At 37.2% G+C, this 14,582-nt stretch overlaps 2 protein-coding genes across 2 annotated transcripts; both read left to right on the top strand.

Moving 5' to 3' along the window:
- Window positions 1–5,069: 5,069 nt before the first annotated feature.
- On the top strand, window positions 5,070–6,898 carry LOC120195526. Its single transcript, XM_039197527.1, has 5 exons — window positions 5,070–5,193; window positions 5,580–5,696; window positions 5,889–5,996; window positions 6,715–6,767; window positions 6,887–6,898. Exons 1-5 carry the CDS (start codon window positions 5,070–5,072, stop codon window positions 6,896–6,898), a joined length of 414 nt encoding a protein of 137 aa, XP_039053458.1.
- A 6,019-nt stretch (window positions 6,899–12,917) lies between these two features.
- On the top strand, window positions 12,918–14,096 carry LOC120195502 (50S ribosomal subunit assembly factor BipA-like). The gene is made up of 4 exons (XM_039197511.1): window positions 12,918–13,098; window positions 13,184–13,267; window positions 13,857–13,907; window positions 13,993–14,096. Exons 1-4 carry the CDS (start codon window positions 13,060–13,062, stop codon window positions 14,074–14,076), a joined length of 258 nt encoding a protein of 85 aa, XP_039053442.1. The 5' UTR covers window positions 12,918–13,059; the 3' UTR covers window positions 14,077–14,096.
- Window positions 14,097–14,582: the final 486 nt, after the last annotated feature.

Genomic DNA, 14,582 nt, shown 5'->3' with positions numbered 1-14,582 from the left:
AACTAGCTCAAACATGAAAGGTTACCTTCCAACAATTCTGACCTTTTGTAAATGTTGTTGTCCATGAAGATGCCATTTCATCAAGTGCACGTTGGTGAAGAGAACTCATCAAATGGAGGCCTAAATCACGAAGAGGTATGAGGCAAGTAACATGACCATTCGGCCATCCCCCACAAGCCTAGCACATGCACAAGGCTTGGCGTCAAAGGGAAGCAGCACATAACCATTCGGCCAAGGGAGATGCACCTTCATTTCAACCGAAAAGTCATGCACATTGATGAATGAGTAGCCAAACCAACACAAGGCAAATAGAAATCCCCATTCGTCCAAAGCATCATGCACCTTCATTTAATCATGTACTTATCCGAATGGGAATCAAATTATTCGACCATCCCTCTCATTTCCTATAAATTAATAGGCTGCCATCATTTGTAAACAGCTTTTGAATATAGAAAACTCATTTGTGAGAATTCTCTCTTGCAAGTTCTTTAAGAACTTTATCGATTAAGGAAGTATATTTCTATACTTGTGGCGTCATTTTTTCTATATTGATTCTTTTAATTCCTAAATTTCATAACTAGTAGGTTTGAGACACCATTACCATGCCTCAAGCAAGTTTGTGAAGACCGGGGTTGTGCTCTTTAGCATAGATTTTTTTTGGCGTGTTTCAGATTCAAACTTCATCACCATCTTCTATTATCATTCATTTAACTTCAACACAATCATCCATCTTCCATTGAAAGCCACCAACAACATCATCTTCAATATACTTCCGCAACCAACTCTTTCTTCCCTTTTATTATCATTTTTATTACTTGTCCATTTCATTATATCCTTACTAATCATTTTACTTATCTTTCTTTGTTGCAGCCATACTTACAATTCAAGGGCATCACTTTTGTTATTCCTAGATCGGGACAACAATAAAGTTGTCTAATCACTTGCTTTGAAGGGTGTAGATTCGCCTTACATCATACGGGCTTTTTATTCTATGATATAGAATGGTGGTGGAGTAGTAAAAATTAGATGGTTTTCATATATCTGTTTAATGTTTAATTAATTTATTAATTTTCATAAATGTATTCTAATGGGACACATGTCAACCCTTTCAAGTTGTCGAGTTTAACACTCCATTGGCCATGTATACGGTAATTTTCTTTGTTGATTTATTATTATAAATATTGATGGTGGAATTTTAAAACAACATGAGATGGGTTAGACGGGTTTTATAAATCCATTTAGTGTTATAAATATGCCTAATGAGACAGGTATCAATTATAAACCCGTTTAGACTGTTAATGGGGATTTTAACTCCATTATTATTTCACTAGATAATTTCCTCGGAAAGTGTCGATCCTCAAACATCGATTGTGAAGATTAGAATCTCAGAGTCAGTTTACAAGATACTTTTCCTAGTATTGCTAACACTTTCCGGTATCTGTTTCTCTTTGCAACATATGAAAAATATCGACGACCTCATGGAAATGTCAGGAAATGAGTATTGATAATGTTTGCCTAATGTTTTCTTGTGACTTAATAACCATGTTATTTTCTGTGTGTGTAATATAATTATTATCCTTTGCTATTTGTTTAGACACATTAACCAAGAGCTTCTTTAAATGACGTTACTTTTACTGAGAATACTATATGATGGGCGAATAGTCATTAAAAATGTCATAGGCATGTAATATATTGTTTGGCTTTCACTATACCCTATTATTAGTGAGAATACTTGTTTTTAAGATAATTAACAATTGTTATCGATCTGAATATTTACACACCAAAGCGTATTTATTTTATGTTGAATATTTTCCAAGTTATGCTTATTGTTTGCTCTGAACAAAGGTTTCAATGGGTTATGGTACAATCACAGCTTATGCATTTGTTGGAATTCCTAAAATTAAGGATATATTACTTATCTTATTCCTAAGAGTTTCCTTGTATAGTAGGATCTCATCTTAGTCTTTAATTCTTAGGGAGTTACTGATTTTTAGGGATTGTTTCCTTATTTACACTTAGAGTACTCTATAAAGGTTGTAAACTATTTAGTAAATGATAACAACATTCTTTTTAAGTTTGTTCATGCCATCAGAGCTTTAAGGATTTTTTATCATGTCATCTACAATCTCTCGTCCTAAATGACCCTCCTCTTTAATCTCTTTTGCCTCCTGTTTTATTCCTTCCCATGGGTGACACAATCAAAACCTCATCCGAGACTAAAACTTCACAAATAATTCCAAGTATCAATCAAGGAACCCGTCAAGGGGACCTTAATTCATCTCTTATGTTCACCAACCATCAACTAGACGTGAAAACTTTCATGCACTGGTCCCAATCGATCATTATGGTGATTTGTGGTCGTGGCAATCTAGGAAATATCAATAGAGACATACCACGACCAGCCACAACAGACCCAACTTATGACAATTTGGAACTCAACAACTGAATTGTAATGGCTTGGTTAATTAATTCAATGGAAGGTCATAATAGTCGCACCTACCTCTTCTTCAAAACTGCAAGAGATATATGGGATGCAATTAAAGAAAACTATTCGGATCTTGGAAATTTCTCCCAAGTTTTTGAGATCAAACTGAACTTGAAGGTCATCCGACAAGAAACACTTGAAGTAACTCACTACTACAATAATTTGAATATTTTGTGGAAAGAACTGGACATGTACTATGAGACAGACTAGGGAGAAGACGTGGAACACACCATGTTTATAACTCACGTCAAGAATAAACGTCTTTATGAGTTTTTAGAAGGACTAAACCAAGAGCTAGATGAGGTCCGTGGTCGAATTCTAGGTAGAACCCCCTTGCCAACCATTGGTGAAGCATTTGCATAAGTTAGAAGAAACGAGAAGCATCGACTTGTCATGATGGGTGATTCAAAGGAACCTAAACCTGTGATAACTGCTGGTTATTATTCTACTGAAAACTCAACCCTTACCAGAGGTCCACGATCACAAAGGTCCCTTGCTAGAAATGATTCGAGCTCAACCAGGCCATGGTGTAGCTACTGCAACCATGTAGGACATACCAAAGAAAAATGCTTGAAACTCCATGGCTAACCTAGAAAAACCAGAAGAATAATAAGACAACAATGTTGTCCACTAATACCTCCACTACTGCAAATGATGCTCTTGACATTCGCCTAACCAAAACCCAACTTAAGACACTCCATAAGTTGATTGGTACTTCTACGGCTAGTGGTTCTCTAGCACACCCAAGGTATTGCTCTCAACATTGTCCTTGAACCTAACAAATCCTATTGGATACTCCATTCGGGTGCTTCCGATCATATGACATGTAACCCCACTTTGTTTCACACTTGTATAACTTGTCATGACCAATCCCGAATCTGCATAGCTGATGGATCCTACTCACTGGTGGCTGGAATTGGAATAGTAAAATTAACAGAAAATTTCTCCCTTGATAAAATCTTACATGTCACAAATTTTCCTATAATTTACTTTCAATCAGTAAACTTACCAAGGATGAAAATGTTCTTACTAAATTTCCTGCAATTGGTTGTGTGGTACATGAACAGAAATCAGGGAGGATGATTGGCACCACTAAAGTTGATGATGGAATTTATGTTTGGAATAAAGACAGTAAACAAGAAGGTTTGGCTCTATCTACTTCAAAAGAGGACACAATTATGTCATGGCACCGTATACTAGGACATCCAACTTTCTTGTATTTGAAGAAACGTCTTCCTTTGTTATTTCACAATAAAAGTGTGAGCTCTTTAAAATGTGAAATTTTCCAATTATCTAAACACAACCATGTACCATACCCGTTAAAGCCTTATGTCCAGTCTCAACCTTTCTCATTAATATATAGTGATATATAGGGAGCCAACAGTGTAAAGAATGTTACGGGGGCAAGATAGTTTATAACATTCATTGATGACCACATTAAGGTTTGTTGGGTATACCTTCTCAAAGAAAATTCCAAAACACCCAAAATCTTCCAAAACTTTCAATAAATGGCTCGAACCCAATTTAATTCTGCCATACATACACTTCGAACTAACAATGGTATATAATATTTCAACTCTGTCCTAAGCCCTTACCTTTCTGACCAAGGCATCAAACATAAAATTTATTGCCCCGACACACCTCAATAAAATGGGATATCCAAAAGAAAACACCAATATCTCCTTACTGTGGCTCGAGCCCTAATGTTCACTATGGGTGTCCCAAAATAATTGTGGGAAGAGGCTGTCCTCACTGCTTGGTACCTCATAAATTGTCTACCATCAAAGGTATTAAATTTTTAAACACCTCTACATACACTTAAAAAATCCTTTCTCTTATTTCATGTTCCAAACCTACCAACAAAAATATTCGGTTGCAAACCATTTGTCCACAATCATCAACCCAATCAATCCAAACTTGATCCTCGAGCCCACATATGTGTCTTGATTGACTATTCCCCTACACAAAAGAGCTATAAGTGTTACTCACCAACCTTACACCAACTGATTGTCTCTCAGATGCCACATTTTCTTAGAATGAACCATACTTTGCAGTATATCATCTTCAATGGGAGACTTTCAATGAAGATGAGACTCTTAATACCCTTTTCATTATACCTCATTGTCCTACCACTACTATCACAAACAAACCTAACAACCCAAAAACTATTGTAATTCCATATTTAGTGAATGTTTCTCCTGTGTAGTAGTAAGAAATTAGCATAATCAATCACACCACCGAAGAACAACATCAACATGATCCATGAAGGCAACAAGAACAAGTTCTAGAACTTAGGGTATACTCTCGATGACTTCATCCTCCTGAAATTGAAAAAGCAATGCCAATTTAATCCCAAACTGAAGGTTGTACTAAAATAGAAGTCTCACATCCATCACCATCCATCAATCATCTAATTGTTGTTCAAAAGGGAACAATGAGTTGCACTCAACATCCTATTTCTCGGTTTGTGTCCTATAGAAACTTATCTATGTCTTATAAAGCCTTTGTGTCTAATGTTGATACTGTAAAAGTTTTGAAAAACATAAAATAAGCTCTTAAATCAATTGAGTAGAGGCAAGCTGTGATGGAAGAAATAAAGGCTCTCAAAGACAATGAAATGTGGGAAGTCTCGGATTTACCAAGTGATAAGAAGATTGTAGGATGCAAGTGGGTCTTCACTACAAAATTTAAACCCAATGGAAGTATCGGTCAGTTCAAGGCTCGACTTGTGGCTAAGGGCTTAACTCAAACATATGGCCTTGACTTACAAAAAGATGTTAGCACTAGTTTCCTTAATTGGATTGGCCCTTGACCCAATTGGAAGTAAAAAATGGTTTCTTTAATGGGGAATTAAATGAGGAAGTATTGGGCTTCTCACTCGGGTTTGAAGAGAGCAAGGACAAAGTGTGTAAGCTAGAGAAGTCCTTATATAGACTAAAGTAATCTCGAAGGTCGTGGTTCAACCGATTTTCAAAAGCTATGACTAGTAGAAGCTATATTCTAAGATAGGCTGACCACACCATGTTTTACAAACACTTGAAAAGTGGAAAATGTTGTATTCTCATTGTCTATATGGATGATATAATATTAACAGGGGATGATTCAAGTGAAATTAAAAGCCTAAAAGAGTTTATTAGTACTGAATTTGAACTTAAGGACTTGGGGAATCTTACATACTTTCTTGGAATGGAGGTAGTAAGGTCTAAGACAGGTATTTCCATCTCCCAAAGAAAGTATGTTGTCGATCTACTTTCAAAAGCTAGTTTTTTGGGTTGCAAACCAGCCAAAACTCCTATAGAATTCAATCTGAAATTAGGGACTAATTAGGATGGAGAAGATATCGACAGGGGGAGATATCAATGACTAGTAAGGAGACTTATCTTCATATCTCACACTTGTCCAGACATAGCTTTTGGTGTGAGCGGTGTTATCAGCCAGTTCATGTACGCTCCAAGGGAGAAACATCTGGAAGTTGCGTACAAGATATTAAGGTATCTCAAGGGGACTCTGGGTAAAGGTTTTCACTTTAATAAACTACAAACCGAAGTGTAGAAGTATACACTGATGCAGACTGGGCAGGTGTTTTAGTCATTCTACAAGTGGTTATTGTAGCTACATTTGGGGTAATCTCGTAACATGAAGAATTAAAAAACATCCTTTTGTAGAACGCAGCAGTCCAGAGGCAGAGTATCAAGCACTATCTCATGGTATATGTAAAGGAATCTGGATACAATGACTACAGGGAGAACTAAAAGTGTCCTATACAAGACTAATAAAAATGCATTGTGACAACCAGACAGTTGTCAGCATAGCACATAATCTTGTTCACCATGGTTGCACCAAACATGTGGAAATTAATCGTCACTTCATCAAAGTAAAAATTAACTCGGGAGAGGTTTGTGTTACCTACATACCTACGAGACAACAACTTGCAGATTTGTTGACCAAAAGCTTGAGAAGAAACATGTTTGAAGAAATTATTGGCAAGCTGGGTTTGATAAATATCTACACTCCAGCTTGAGGGGGAGTGTTGGAATTCCTAAAATTAAGGATAGATTACTTACCTTATTCCTAGGAGTTTCCTTGGAATTTAGGATGTAATCTTAGTCTCTAATTCTTAGGGAGTTATTGATTTTTAGGGATTGTTCCCTTATTTACACTTAGACTACTCTATAAAGGTTGTAAACTATTTAGTAAATGATAACAACCTTCTTTTTAAGTTTTTTCAGCATTGATGAGTTTGGAACCTCGTGGAACTCTTTTTGTGACTCCTGGGATGGAGGTTGGAACCTCGTGGAACTCTTTTTGTCACCCCTAGGATGAAGGTTGTTTCCTTGTTGAGTTTAATAATTTTTTATTTTCTTATGCATGCTCCTATTTCATAAGTTATTGGCATTCCAGTGGGTTATTTGATCTTTATTGTAAAAATTGATTTGGTAGGATTATATATGCAACTGGTGATATTAATTTTCAGTCCCCTCACCCTCTGTAACCACTCTCAAACCCGTTACTATGGACTTATTTTGAGAATGTGATAAATGTTAGGCTACATGTGTTAGTGTATGTGTTGATGTATGGATGTATCTAATGCATGATTATGCATGTGAGGTACGTGAGGTTGTTAGGACTGTTTTGGATCCAACAAACTTCTCTCTCCTCTAACGTCCTTTCCCGCTCTTCTGATTTACCTCACTCCTCTGTGTATAAATAAACTTAAGTTGTTAGTGCAATGTTATGCTTTTCCAATGAATGAAAATACGAATACATGGTTTTCTTTACTCATTGATTGTTTTTATCTTACTGAGTGGGTTTAGTACTTTAACAACATGCTCATTTATTCTGAATGAAATCTAGCGGTTTTAAGAATCTTCCAAGTCAGAAAGTCCATTAAACACTTAGATTAGTTCATGAGACAATTATAACCAAACAATAGTTACCTTGGTGGTGATGCCTCTTGGTAAATATAGGACTCACCTTCCTTTGTGTTTAAGGATGCTGTGACAGCTTTGTCTCTATTTCATAGCCAGCAACTCATGCTAAATTTCTAGGTTCAGTGTATTAGAGAATTAATTATAATAGATTTTATCTATATTTTAAATTATTGTAATCAATTATAATATTCTTGTAATTAGTTGTAATCCCCTAACTCTAGGCTAGTCTCCTATTTCTATGCCTTGTAATTAGTTGTAATCCCCTAACTCTAGGCTAGTTTCCTATTTCTATGTGTCCAATTTTGTGTATATATATTCACTCTTAATCAATGGAAAACTCAAGCCATTGTTTCTCATTACTCTTCTCTCTATTTCAACATGGTATCACGAGCCTAATCTTCCTGAGCATATTTTCTTCTCCTTTTTTTTTTTTTTTTGGTTCAAAAACACCACGATCCTTCATATACATATATCTAAAACTACGCCACTAGTCCCTTCAATGGCTTCCCATACGACTTCCTCTTCCACCAACGATCCTATTACTATCCAAAATTCTCAAGATCCTCAACATCCTCTCCTTACAATAAATCTCTCCAATATCACCAAATTGTCATCCACCAATTATCTCACATGGAGCCTTCAAATCCAATCTCTTCTTGAAGGTTATGATCTTCATCACTTTATTGATGGCACTCAAACTCCACCACAACCCACCATCACCGTCAATGGTGTTACATCTCCAAATCTGGCGTACACAACCTGGAAGCGTCAGGATCGTCTCCTTTTTAGCGCTCTCCTTGGTGCCATCTCCGTTTCATTGCAACCGCTTATTGCCCGCACCACCACTTCCCTTGATGCATGGCAAACCTTAGCTAATACCTACGCCAAACCATCTCGTGGTCATATTAAACAATTGAAGGAACAATTAAAGCGGTGTAACAAGGGCTCAAAATCAATTAGTGAATACATGCAAGCGATAAAGACTCGTGCCGATGAACTTGCTCTTCTAGGGAAGCCAATTGATGATGAGGATCTTATTGATCGGGTTCTAGAAGGACTAAGTGATGAGTATAAATCTGTCATTGATGCCATTAATGCCCGTGACACGTCAATTTCTTTTGCTGAACTTCATGAGAAACTTCTCAACAAAGAAACATCTCTTCAGACCGCTCAACCACCTTCCCTATCACTACCAGCCACAGCAAATCCCACGGCTTTTCGGAATCGTCCAAATTGGCGTCCACCAGCCACCAATTCACAACAATCAGGCCCTACCACTATACTTTCTCCTCATGATCAACGCCAACCCAAACCTTATTTGGGTCGTTGTCAAGCATGCGGCACTCAAGGACACACTGCCAAACGATGCCCGATGTTTCGGCTTGTCAATAATCAACAATCACCAGCATCTCGTCCTCAAGGCTCTCAGGGATATCGCCCTTCCACACCCTGGCAACCACGAGCCAATCATACTATTCTGGGCAACAACACTACACCTACTTGGCTGCTGGATAGTGGAGCATCTCACCACGTTACGTCTGACTTGAGCAATCTCTCTCTTCATAGCTCGTACCAAGGATCTGATGATGTCATGATTGGCGATGGATCGGCCCTTCACATAACCCATACTGGTTCTACCACCATACCAACTTCCTCTCGCACCTTTACTTTACAAAATGTCCTTTGTGTCCCTTCCATGAAAAAGAACTTAATTTCGATTTATCAATTTTGCACTCATAACCATGTTTCTGTTGAATTCTCACCCTCTGCTTTTCAGGTGAAGGATCTAAACACGGGGACAATCCTTTTGATGGGTGAACCTAAGGATGGCGTATATGAGTGGCCGACTACATCCCCTTCACTTTCCTCTTCACCATTGCTTGCATTTTCCAGTGTCAAGACCACTTCGTCCGAGTGGCACTCTAGACTAGGTCATCCGTCATTTACTATTATGAAAAATATTGTTTCCAAATTTCCTTTACCATTGTCTAGTCCGTTATCCTCCTTCACACATTGCAATGCATGTTCATGCAATAAAAGTCATAAAATTCCATTTTCTTCTTCTACCTTAACTTCATCTCACCCGCTTGAACTTATCTTTTCTGATGTCTGGACCTCTCCTGTTTATTCTGTTGATGGTTTTCAATACTATGTTATTTTTGTTGATCATTATACACGATATATTTGGTATTATCCCCTTAAACGAAAATCTCATGTGCATGACGTCTTTGTACGTTTCAAGGCATTAGTCGAAAACCAATTTAAACACCGAATTATTACCCTCTATTCAGATAATGGTGGTGAATATCAAGCCCTTGATCGTTTTCTCTCCACCAATGGTATATCACATCTTACTACACCACCCCATACACCAGAACATAATGGTTTTTCTGAACGACGTCATCGACATATTGTTGAAACTGGTCTATCTCTCCTTACTCATGCATCAATGCCTTTAACTTATTGGACTTACGCCTTTGCCACTGCTGTATATCTCATCAACCGTATGCCCACACCCACACTACATTTTTCATCTCCTTTTGAGAAACTCTTTGAGTCTCAACCCAACTACACTAAACTTCGGGTGTTTGGTTGCTTATGTTATCCGTGGCTTCGTCCTTATTCTCAGCACAAACTTGACTCTCGTTCCACTCCTTGTGTTTTTCTTGGCTACTCTTTAACACAAAGTGCATATATCTGTCTCGCTCTATCCACTTCTAAAATATACATTTCTCGTCATGTCAAATTTCTTGAAAACTCATTTCCCTTTAGCACTCACCAAATCCATCTAGCGCGTCCCACCCCAGAGATCATTTCCAAATGGCTTCCCCCGGTCCAAATTTTACCAATTTCAAGTGGCTCACTCAATACGCCTCCACAAAGGGATTCCTCATGTCAACATCCGTCACAAAATACCCAAACAGACCACTGCCCTTCCTCATCAGTCGACCGTCGATCCCTATCCATAGACCTCCCTTTACCCGAACACAGCTCGGTTAATCGCCAAGAAACCATCGTCGACCATTTACCACTAGAACCACACAATTCTAAGACCTCTTCTGCTTCAATCATAGCGCAACCCACCCATCAAAATACCCATCCCATGACCACTAGATCGAAAAACAACATCCATAAACCCCTAACCAAAATAAACCTCACTGCTATCATTTCTCAACCATCAGACATTGAGCCTCATACTGTTTCTCAAGCCCTAAAAGATCCCAAATGGAGACAAGCTATGAATGATGAGTTTGATGCTCTTGTTCGGAATGGAACTTGGGAGCTTGTTCCATCTACTTCTCTGCAGAATCTTATTGGATGTAAGTGGGTCTTTCGTATTAAACGGCTTCCTAATGGTTCTATTGACAGGTACAAAGCTAGATTAGTTGCCAAAGGCTTTCATCAAATACCTGGAGTGGATTATCATGACACTTTTAGTCCGGTTGTCAAGCCGACAACAATACGACTTGTTCTAAGCCTGGCAGTCAGTAGAGGTTGGCAATTGCGACAATTGGATGTTAATAATGCCTTTCTTCAGGGCCATCTTTCCGAAGATGTCTACATGGCCCAGCCTCCAGGATTTGTTGATAAAGACAATCCAACACATGTATGCAAACTAAAGAAGGCAATATATGGACTCAAGCAGGCCCCACGGGCTTGGTACCTTGAACTTCACCAATTCCTCATTGAGTCTGGGTTCACAAACTCTCAAGCAGACACTTCCCTATTCATTCTTCACTCAGGTGACACTACTATATATCTACTTGTTTATGTGGATGACATTATTATCACAGGCACCAACACCAATATTATTCAGCGCTACATTGACCTCATGGCACAAAGATTTTCAATCAAGGATCTTGGCACATTGTCTTATTTTCTCGGCATTGAGGTTCTAACTACTCCATCCGGTCTGCTGCTTACTCAAAGGCGCTACATCACTGATCTTCTTGCCCGGACAAAAATGATTGGTGCAAAACCTGTTGCTACACCACTTGTTACAGATGGAAATCTTACACTTCATTCAGGTACAGCTCTAACTGACTGCACAGAATATAGAACAATTGTTGGCAGTCTACAGTATCTTTGCCTCACTCGCCCAGACATAGCATATGCTGTCAACAAGCTTTCTCAATTCATGCATCGCCCGACGTCTGAACATTGGAATGCTGCAAAACGACTGCTTCGATATCTATGTGGCACATTAACTCATGGATTATTCCTTCACAAGGCAAATCCACTTTCCCTTCATGCATTCTCAGATGCTGATTGGGCTGGAAACAAAGATGATTATACCTCAACGAGTGCCTATATTGTCTATCTTGGTCGTCATCCTATTTCTTGGTCATCCAAGAAACAACGTACAGTTGCTCGATCCTCCACGGAGGCTGAGTATCGATCAGTTGCCGCTACTACTTCTGAACTCAATTGGATTTGTTCCCTTCTCACAGAACTTGGCATCACTCTTTCTACACCGCCTGTTATCTACTGCGACAATGTTGGTGCCACCTATCTCTGTTCTAATCCAGTCTTTCATTCGCGCATGAAACATGTGGCACTTGACTATCACTTTATTCGGGGTCAAGTTCAATCAGGTGCTCTTCGTGTTACTCATGTTTCCTCAGCAGATCAACTTGCCGACGCTCTTACCAAACCGCTTCCACGAAGCCGATTCCAAGATTTAAGGGTCAAGATTGGTGTCTCCTCCGGAGCTCCATCTTGAGGGGGCATATTAGAGAATTAATTATAATAGATTTTATCTATATTTTAAATTATTGTAATCAATTATAATATTCTTGTAATTAGTTGTAATCCCCTAACTCTAGGCTAGTCTCCTATTTCTATGCCTTGTAATTAGTTGTAATCCCCTAACTCTAGGCTAGTTTCCTATTTCTATGTGTCCAATTTTGTGTATATATATTCACTCTTAATCAATGGAAAACTCAAGCCATTGTTTCTCATTACTCTTCTCTCTATTTCAACACAGTGCTCGTACACCTAGGAAGTTGTCTTATTTTTAACAAAAAAATATCAGCAAGGAAAGTATCTATATTCTTTGTTTAATTAAATGGTTGATTGAGGTACACTTTATCAACCAAATGATTAGGTATGGTTGCATCCGTATGGAGGTAGCAATTAGGCGTATTGCTTCGAGTTATGGATTTCATTCCATGTTTAGGTTCACTTCATGTATGAGTCATTTGAGGTTATCAACTTTTACAATTAATTCAAATGAACATAGCTGCATGAACCAAGCAATCTCGATGGTAAAGGAGTTGTTATTCCTTGAGGTCTCGGGTTCGAGTAATATAAATGTCAAGAGTATGAGCGTTCAATGTTAAGTGGTTGAGAGTATTCTTTGAACAAATACTACATTGTACTTACACTAGATTAGTAAAAAAAAAATGAACAAAGCACTTTTCTAAAATAATAGTTTATACAATTGTATTGTTTATTTATTATTTACATTAGTGTAAAATAAGCAAGTGTTAGTTCTGGAATTGGGTTGTTAACTTTTATATCGAAAACAGGTTGCATCGAGTTCCTGTTGTGCAGGTTGGCTAGTTTCTTTCGGATTAAAGCGAGCTCTACTTTAAAAGTATAATTTTTGTTTATTTTGTTGGCTCACAGGCATATGATGGCATGATAGTTGGTGAGCATTCTCGTGATACAGATCATGATGTAAGAAAAGATCCAGTTCCCCTTCAGCAGGCCTTGTTTTCTTCATGGATGGCTGACCCTTTTTGCAATGGCTCCCTTATTGCAGGTGAATCCAGTAAGGAGTAAAGAACTGTCAAATATGCGTGCTGCTGGCAAGGATGAAAATGTCAAACTATCTTCTCCAAGACTTGTACGTCATCGTATTACCCTTTAAGTTTGTTATAACATGACCCTATATTATATTTGCGAGGTAGATGCTTATTTTCTTTCCATGTGATGTTTGGATTGTTCTTCCTTTGCCCCCTTTAGTTGAAATTAATGAGGGTGCGTTATCATGAAGATTTTCAGGATCAAATATTGAAAAGCATTTGGAACATGATAAAATCAAGGGTAAACTACATGTTTAGTACCTCAACTATAACTTTTATTCTGTTTTGGTCACCCAACTATTTTTTCTTCAAAATCATACCTAACATTTAGCTTTTGTTTCATTTTGGTCATCCAACGTGAAAACAATTAATGGTGATGTTGACATCTCTTCATAAGATAATGCCATGTCATTATTGGAAAAAATTAAAAAAATGACACGCCAATAATACTGCTAATATTTTAACGGGTGACCAAAATGAAACGAAAACGTAACATTAGGAATGATTTTGAAGAAAAAGAATAGTTGAGTAATTAAAAAGAAATAAAAGTTATGGATGGGTACTAAAAATGTAGTTTTCCCTAAATATGATTTTAGCTTTGCATTTGACTTGATTGTGGTTTATGTCCAGATGATTCTTGAAGAAGCTATTGGTTATGTTGCTTCTGATGAGCTTATAGAGATGTGTTGATTAAGGTCTTTTTTGGTGGAGTTTTTACAAATTCAAATATTTTTGCGGATTGGTGGAGTGGCTAAATGAATGCCGAGTTACAGCAAACACCATCAGATTAAGGAAGATATATCTGGATGTTAACAAGAGCAAAGCCATGAGTAAGAGGATGAAAGACTGACTCACACTTTTCCCAACATAATTTTGCAGAGTATATTAAAAAAGAAACATTTTATTTCTGTTTTCACAAAATAATAAGGGGGAGGGGGGACTTCAGATTTTGCCAATTATTTAATACACAAGGAAAATTGTACCAGTTAGTTATCAAATAAATTTTATTTGATTTGAACAAAGGGAACACTAATATTTTGTTTTGTTTGAAATTTGCTCTTTCAATTAGAAATTTTATGTTTAAATTTGTACTATTTTCTCTTATGTTATGATAAATTATTTTAGTTCTTATATCCTAATTCAATTATGTATGTTGGAAAAACATAAAACTACGCCATTGGTATTTCAAATTTAGTTTAGAGCAATATAGAATAAGATTTAAAAAAAAAGTTTCTATAATAAAAAAATGCATTTCAAACTAGTCAAAAAGTTAAAAGAATATCTTTAGTTTTTTTTCTTTTAGATATAAAATTATTAAGATACTATTGAATTTAATTTTTATTTTATAATATGTTT

Source organism: Hibiscus syriacus, unplaced genomic scaffold (genome assembly GCF_006381635.1).
Source record: "Hibiscus syriacus cultivar Baekdansim isolate YM2019G1 unplaced genomic scaffold, ASM638163v2 tig00117016_pilon, whole genome shotgun sequence".
Classification (NCBI taxonomy): Eukaryota; Viridiplantae; Streptophyta; class Magnoliopsida; order Malvales; family Malvaceae; genus Hibiscus; species Hibiscus syriacus.
The sequence above is the reverse complement of the archived record's forward strand: the minus strand, read 5'-3'. Positions and strand labels throughout refer to the sequence as shown.